Genomic DNA, 8,033 nt, shown 5'->3' with positions numbered 1-8,033 from the left:
CAGTTTTTTTTTTTTATGTAAACATCTCTTGTTTATATCATAGCAAGTTGTATATTTAGTTATTATGGCCTTCATCCAATGAATAACGTTTGAGAAAATCTACTATATCTGCAGCGCATTCTTCAAACACCACCTCCGCCTCTTTCCCACAAGACTCCTGCAATGAACTTTTCAGCAGCATCAGTTTGTCCCATTCACTGCCTCCAGACGACGAGCCTGGAGAACGAAGTCCCCACTCGGTCAGGGTCTGAGCAAAAGCGGCATCGATGCTCCCAAACTGCGCCTTGAGCCTCATTACAGTCGTCAATTTCATTTCCTCTGTGACTTGCCAGATTTGAGTGACGCTCAATCGGCCAGCGAGTCTCAAACAAAACTGGCCAAATTCGTATTTAAGCAAGCGCGATTTGGCCAGAGAGACTAATAGTTTTGAAATGATGACGCCATCGTCCTGATTTTCAGAACTGACGTCATAAAATTCGTCTTCCGGCGGAAGTTTGTAGCCAGTCTGTGCTAGACTTCGTTTTAAGATATCGCCATGGTTGGCATTGGAATGCTTAGAAGTCCAGTCGACGAAAAACTGAAAACAGGTTTTGTAGTTACGCTGGGAGAGAACATCATTAAAGTTCCCGTCGGGGTCAAGGTTCAAGAAGAGTTTGACACATCCTGAAGGTTCCAACACGTCTATAAGTAGGTCAAACAGTTTGTATAGGTCAGTGACATTGATGCTGTCAGACGCGATACTCTCTGTCTCTATATCCAGTCTCAACGTTTCATTTCTGGTGACGACGTCTTCAGAACTAAGGGGAGTGAATTCTTGATTACTTTGATCTTCAGTTACCTCCTCCATCGTAGCTGTTTGGTCGACATTGTCTGGAATTGTGGGAAGGCAGACTCTTTTTATTTTCTTACGCTGAAGATAGATGATGATCACGATAAGCAGCGTGACTAGCACTGACAGAGCAATTACAGAGATGAACAAGATGTTGCTGTCGCCAGTGGAGTTAGCGTTTGTCGGGGACGAGTTCCCCCGCTCTCCAGTGAACAGAGGTGTTTCGCTGTGCACTTCGTGGTGTGTTGCGTTTGACATAGCAGGGGCTCTCGTCTGTCGCTGACGTGTTGATCTGATCCACGTGTCATACGTTGTCACGTGTTTCTTCATCTGATTGGTCACAAATGTTTGTAACTGTCTGCTCGTTCCTAGAAGAAAAAAAAGTGAAAAAAATGAAAGGTGTGAGGCCGAGACCAATGGTTATAAAAGGCCTAAACACTGACCTGCAACGTCACAACCTATGGGCAGTTTAGACAAATCACTAGTTGCCACGTCACAGTTCTGTCTGACGTGGAAACGGGCTATTGGTCTAAAATGCACTCAGGTTGTGACGTTGCAAGTCAGTGTTCCGGCCCTCTAAAACGAATGGACTCGATGAGACACTCCTATCAATATAAAGGTATGAAAGCTCATTAATGCCAACATTCCATTAAAAGTGTTGTTGTTCTTGCTGTTGTTTGTCTTTAATAATAATATCCCGTCTCATCTGTCCATTGATTTCCATCAGAGAGATTATACTGAGACTTTTCGCGAAACTAAATCACTCCACCCTTCCCAGTCAGCAGCTGTCCTTAGCAGTATATCAAGCGTGAAGTTGGTCAATACTTTTACATTGTCCAACAAGCTTTTCTTCGTGCTCCTTCTTGACGAGGGAAAGGGAAACAACTTAAGTTAACTTTTGGTAACCTGCAGACGATTAATTCTAGTACAGGGCTTCTCAACTTGTGGACCGCGATTGACGATTTGCCAGGGGTTGCCTAAGACCATTGAAAATGTGCATTGTTATTGTCTATTCTTCTATTGCTGTATGTGTGTGTGTGTGGGGGGGGGTCGCGGCAGAGTGGGGGGGGGGGGTTGTAAAAAGGGGTCGCCGAGCATAAAAGGTTGAGAACCGCTGTTCTAGCACAAAGTAGAAAAAGTATCTTGTTGACAGCGCCTTAGCAGTCAAGGCGGATTGGCGCGAAGGTTTCATTTCGTCCAGGATCACGACCAAGGAGGGGACTTAGCAACCTATGCATATTTATTTGTATTTGATCGAATCGCGGTCATAAATACTGTAAGCGAAATTACATTACTACTGCAGTGGAACTCTTTGAAGGGAAGGGAACTCTAAAACTACCGATACAGCGTTTCCGTAAATTTGTAAATAAAAGTAAAGTCCCCCTTTCAGACCTTGTGGTCTATAGGGCAGATGATGTAAAGGTCATCTGTTTCGTGGCCTACGGTTAACAAGGGTGTCATGGGGTTAGCACAACGACCAACCGCCTTTACTTTTCCCTAACTAATATCAGGTACCCATTAGAGCTGGGTGGACTCAGAGGCGCCCGAAGATCTCGAAATTAAAAATCCCAGTCTTCACCAGGATTCGAACCCCGTAATGTAATAGTCTTCATCGATTAGTGCATTTGTTTACTTGTTAAGATACATGAATTATTGTAATAAGTAGAGAGTTCAATAGTGTTTCTTTTTTTCCTTAAACACAGTTTAATTTCAGCTAACCTCCTCTACTGTTGCAACTAGTAGATGTCGCAGTTCACTTGGAAATTCAGAAGAGTGTAGAACTTAGACATACCTGGCTTGACAAACCGTTGGCAATGTTTCCATTACTAAGCCTTGATCTGACGTCAATGAACGTCGTCGGAACCAGACCGTTGACACTTGACCAATGCTCCCTAGACTAATAGCGTCGATACAAACTCTGCAACAATGTAAGCAAATATAAACAAACATCAAAGTGAATGAAGTCTGGAAAAAATGTGAAAATCACAAAAAAAAAAAAATCCTTAAACTTTTATGTACTACTTTAACCAGATGAAGATGAGCGCTTCTGGAATCTACTTTAACCAGATGAAGATGGGCGCTTCTGGAAATCTACTTTAACCAGATGAAGATGAGCGCTTCTGGAAATCTACTTTAACCAGATGAAGATGAGCGCTTCTGGAAATCGACTTTAACCAGATGAAGATGAGCGCTTCTGGAAATCTACTTTAACCAGATGAAGATGAGCGCTTCTGGAAATCTACTTTGACCAGATGAAGATGAGCGCTTCTGGAAATCGACTTTAACCAGATGAAGATGAGCGCTTCTGGAAATCGACTTTAACCAGATGAAGATTAGCGCTTCTGGAAATCTACTTTTACAAGATGAAGATGAGCGCTTCTGGAAATCTACTTTAACCAGATGAAGATGAGCGCTTCTGGAAATCGACTTTAACCAGATGAAGATTAGCGCTTCTGGAAATCGACTTTAACCAGATGAAGATGAGCGCTTCTGGAAATCTACTTTAACCAGATGAAGATGAGCGCTTCTGGAAATCGACTTTAACCAGATGAAGTTGAGCGCTTCTAGAAATCTACTTTAACCAGATGAAGATGAGCGCTTCTGGAAATCGACTTTAACCAGATGAAGTTGAGCGCTTCTAGAAATCTACTTTAACCAGATGAAGATGAGCGCTTCTGGAAATCTACTTTAACCAGATGAAGATGAGCGCTTCTGGAAATCGACTTTAACCAGATGAAGATGAGCGCTTCTGGAAATCGACTTTAACCAGATGAAGTTGAGCGCTTCTGGAAATCTACTTTAACCAGATGAAGATGAGCGCTTCTGGAAATCGACTTTAACCAGATGAAGTTGAGCGCTTCTAGAAATCTACTTTAACCAGATGAAGATGGGCGCTTCTGGAAATCTACTTTAACCAGATGAAGATGAGCGCTTCTGGAAATCGACTTTAACCAGATGAAGATGAGCGCTTCTGGAAATCTACTTTAACCAGATGAAGATGAGCGCTTCTGGAAATCTACTTTAACCAGATGAAGATGAGCGCTTCTGGAAATCGACTTTAACCAGATGAAGATGAGCGCTTCTGGAAATCGACTTTAACCAGATGAAGATGAGCGCTTCTGGAAATCTACTTTAACCAGATGAAGATGGGCGCTTCAGGAAATCTACTTTAACCAGATGAAGATTAGCGCTTCTGGAAATCTACTTTAACCAGATGAAGATGAGCGCTTCTGGAAATCTACTTTAACCAGATGAAGATGAGCGCTTCTGGAAATCGACTTTAACCAGATGAAGATGAGCGCTTCTGGAAATCGACTTTAACCAGATGAAGATGAGCGCTTCTGAAAATCGACTTTAGCCAGATGAAGATGAGACCATTAGCTCGTTTCGATGTCGCAGGTTGGGGCCTACTATAAAGACTGGTCTCACTTGAGTTCACGACCAAAATCAGATAGTTTCCATTTTTTCCCCCCAGGCAGCAACGTTTTATCCCAAGGCTATCAATTACTTTGTGCTGGAAAGTTTTTTTCATCAGAGCAGCAACGTTTTATCCCAAGGCTATCAATTACTTTGTGCTGGAAAGTTTGTTCATCAGAGCAGCAACGTTTTATCCCAAGGCTATCAATTACTTTGTGCTGGAAAGTTTTTTTCATCAGAGCAGCAACGTTTTATCCCAAGGCTATCAATTACTTTGTGCTGGAAAGTTTGTTCATCAGAGCAGCAACGTTTTATCCCAATGCTATCAAGTACTTTGTGCTGGATAGTTTGTTCATCAGAGCAGCAACGTTTTATCCCAAGGCTATCAATTACTTTGTGCTGGAAAGTTTGTTCATCAGAGCAGCAACGTTTTATCCCAAGGCTATCAATTACTTTGTGCTGGAAAGTTTGTTCATCAGAGCAGCAACGTTTTATCCCAAGGCTATCAATTACTTTGTGCTGGAAAGTTTGTTCATCAGAGCAGCAACGTTTTATCCCAATGCTATCAAGTACTTTGTGCTGGAAAGTTTGTTCATCAGAGCAGCAACTTTCAAAGCTACGATTTATAAAGGGGCGTAAGCTTTAGGACACAAAGCAGATTGCTTTTCCCTTGGCTGCATTCTCCAATTAGCGAGAAACATATCTTAGGTGCACTTCATTTCTGACTTCATTACACGAAGAGTCAGAAAACAAATATTAATAAATAAATATAACACCAACTTATAAAAGCGAAAGTCGATACCCACCAGGGGATAATAGATGGAAACTAGAGCAAAATATTTTTTTTTGACAATTTTAATAGTACACGCTTATTTTGTTTGTCTTTGTAAGGGCAAAGACTAGTAACTGACGCCTGAACCAGTAAGCTCTGGGCAGGAGGGGCTCGTTAACCATGGCTGGCTACCCACCTTGGAGAAGGAAAACTCTGAATTCAAACTTCTGCTGCCTTGCAGCTATACCCAATCATGGGAAAGGCTTCGGGAGTTAACCCTGAAGAGAAATCAGGAGCTGGCGACCCTAAGGCAGTTTGCAGCACCCACTGATACACTATGGCAGAACCTGCGACGCCGTCGACTCCCAAACTGTATCGGCACTGCCGATGTGTGGGATGTGTGGGCGACATCGTTCCGACCATAGTTAATGCCCATGCATACATCTCATTTCCATGAGATGATCCATTGTCGATTCGCGACTGAAGGAGGCCATAGCTAGTAGAAATTAAATCAAATTTAAGTAATTAGAAAATGTCTAATTTAACATGTTCATTATTGTGTAACATCCAACTGTCTTTCATTACTTCAAAGTTGTGCAAGCACCAAGTATAAGAATAAACACCAATTATAAGTATAAACACCACGTATACGTAAAAACACCAAGTATAAATGTAGACACCAAGTATAAGTATAAACACCAAGTATAAGTATAAACACCAAGTATAAGTATAAACACCAGGTATAAGTATAAGCACCAAGTATAAGTATAAACACCAAGTATAAGTATAAGCACCAAGTATACGTATAAACACCAAGTATAAGTATAAGCACCAAGTATAAGTATAAGCACCAAGTATAAGTATAAGCACCAAGTATAAGTATAAGCACCAAGTATAAGTATAAGCACCAAGTATAAGTATAAGCACCAAGTATAAGTATAAGCACCAAGTATAAGTATAAGCATCAAGTATAAGTATACGCACCAAGAATAAGTATAAACATCAAGTATAAGTATAAACACCAAGTATAAGTATAAGCACCAAGTATAAGTATAAACACCAAGTATAAGTATAAACACCAAGTATAAGTATAAACACCAAGTATAAGTATAAACACCAAGTATAAGTATAAGCACCAAGTATAAGTATAAGCACCAAGTATAAGTATAAACACCAAGTATAAGTATAAACACCAAGTATAAGTATAAGCACCAAGTATAAGTATAAACATCAAGTATAAGTATAAACATCAAGTATAAGTATAAACATCAAGTATAAGTATAAACATCAAGTATAAGTATAAGCACCAAGTATAAGTATAAGCACCAAGTATAAGTATAAACACCAAGTATAAGTATAAGCACCAAGTATAAGTATAAACACCAAGTATAAGTATAAACATCAAGTATAAGTATAAACATCAAGTATAAGTATAAACACCAAGTATAAGTATAAACATCAAGTATAAGTATAAACATCAAGTTTAAGTATAAACACCAAGTATAAGTATAAACATCAAGTATAAGTATAAACATCAAGTATAAGTATAAACATCAAGTATAAGTATAAACACCAAGTTTAAGTATAAACATCAAGTATAAGTATAAACATCAAGTATAAGTATAAGCACCAAGTATAAGTATAAGCACCAAGTATAAGTATAAACATCAAGTATAAGTATAAGCACCAAGTATAAGTATAAACATCAAGTATAAGTATAAACACCAAGTATAAGTATAAACACCAAGTATAAGTATAAACACCAAGTATAAGTATAAACACCAAGTATAAGTATAAACACCAAGTATAAGTATAAACACCAAGTATAAGTATAAACATCAAGTATAAGTATAAACATCAAGTATAAGTATAAACATCAAGTATAAGTATAAACACCAAGTTTAAGTATAAACATCAAGTATAAGTATAAACATCAAGTATAAGTATAAACATCAAGTATAAGTATAAACACCAAGTATAAGTATAAGCATCAAGTATAAGTATAAGCATCAAGTATAAGTATAAGCACCAAGTATAAGTATAAGCATCATGTATAAGTATAAGCACCAAGTATAAGTATAAACACCAAGTATAAGTATAAACATCAAGTATAAGTATAAACACCAAGTATAAGTATAAACATCAAGTATAAGTATAAACACCAAGTATAAGTATAAACACCAAGTATAAGTATAAACATCAAGTATAAGTATAAGCACCAAGTATAAGTATAAGCACCAAGTATAAGTATAAACATCAAGTATAAGTATAAGCACCAAGTATAAGTATAAGCACCAAGTATAAGTATAAGCACCAAGTATAAATTTTAGCACCAAATATAATGATGATTCTACTTGTAAAAAATCGTATGACACTTGATAATTACTTTTAAAAGGTAGAGTTTGCATTGGTATGCTGTTTTGTAACTCTACTGATACATACAGAAATTGCTCGATTTCGTTGCACTACTGAGATACAATTTGTGAAGTTTCAATTATTCTAGTACATAATTTTAATTCGAAAAACAAACAAACAGCAACAGATAACAATAATATCAAAGATTTTAGATACAATGTGGTATCTTCCTGTAGTATGTTACCGAACGAGAAAATAAAGTTGTACCCATATACCATGTACAATGTATAGATCTGTGTCTACAATTCTTAATGGCTACAGATAAATCTCTTGCACTAGCGAAAAAAAAATAGAAATCAATGACCTACTTTATAGTGTAGTATGAACGTGACAATGTTCCTTAAAGTGTCCAATGTTCCTTAAAGTATCCAATGTTCCTTAAGCTTCTGTTCGGAATGACATTTTTAAACACATAACATTGCCAGCACATCAAATAAACAGATTTGCTAGAACCGTTATTTCCTTTATGTTGTATATAAACTTTAAGACCTTTTTGTTTTTCAAATGTTTTGGTGTTAATTCAGTTGATCTAGATCTCTAATGAATATATACGTATGGGCAGGTGTCGAGCTAAAAATAGAAACCTCCAAAGTTTGACAT

General features: G+C 38.0%; 1 protein-coding gene across 1 annotated transcript; it reads right to left on the bottom strand.

Moving 5' to 3' along the window:
• On the bottom strand, window positions 1-8,033 carry LOC129926080 (uncharacterized). The gene is made up of 3 exons (XM_056028128.1): window positions 7,742-8,033; window positions 2,622-2,747; window positions 1-1,197 (listed from the first exon to the last, which is right to left on the bottom strand). The coding sequence occupies exon 3, from the start codon at window positions 1,157-1,159 to the stop codon at window positions 56-58; it is 1,104 nt and encodes a 367-aa protein (XP_055884103.1). The 5' UTR covers window positions 1,160-1,197; window positions 2,622-2,747; window positions 7,742-8,033; the 3' UTR covers window positions 1-55.

This window comes from Biomphalaria glabrata, chromosome 4, assembly GCF_947242115.1.
Source record: "Biomphalaria glabrata chromosome 4, xgBioGlab47.1, whole genome shotgun sequence".
Classification (NCBI taxonomy): domain Eukaryota; kingdom Metazoa; phylum Mollusca; class Gastropoda; family Planorbidae; genus Biomphalaria; species Biomphalaria glabrata.
Note: the sequence above shows the minus strand (reverse complement) of the source record. Positions and strands in the feature narration are given on the sequence as shown.

Bases quoted from the DNA above. Each gene is read 5' to 3' on its own strand.
- LOC129926080 (XM_056028128.1), bottom strand. From the start codon at position 1,159: ATGAAGAAACACGTGACAACGTATGACACGTGGATCAGATCAACACGT.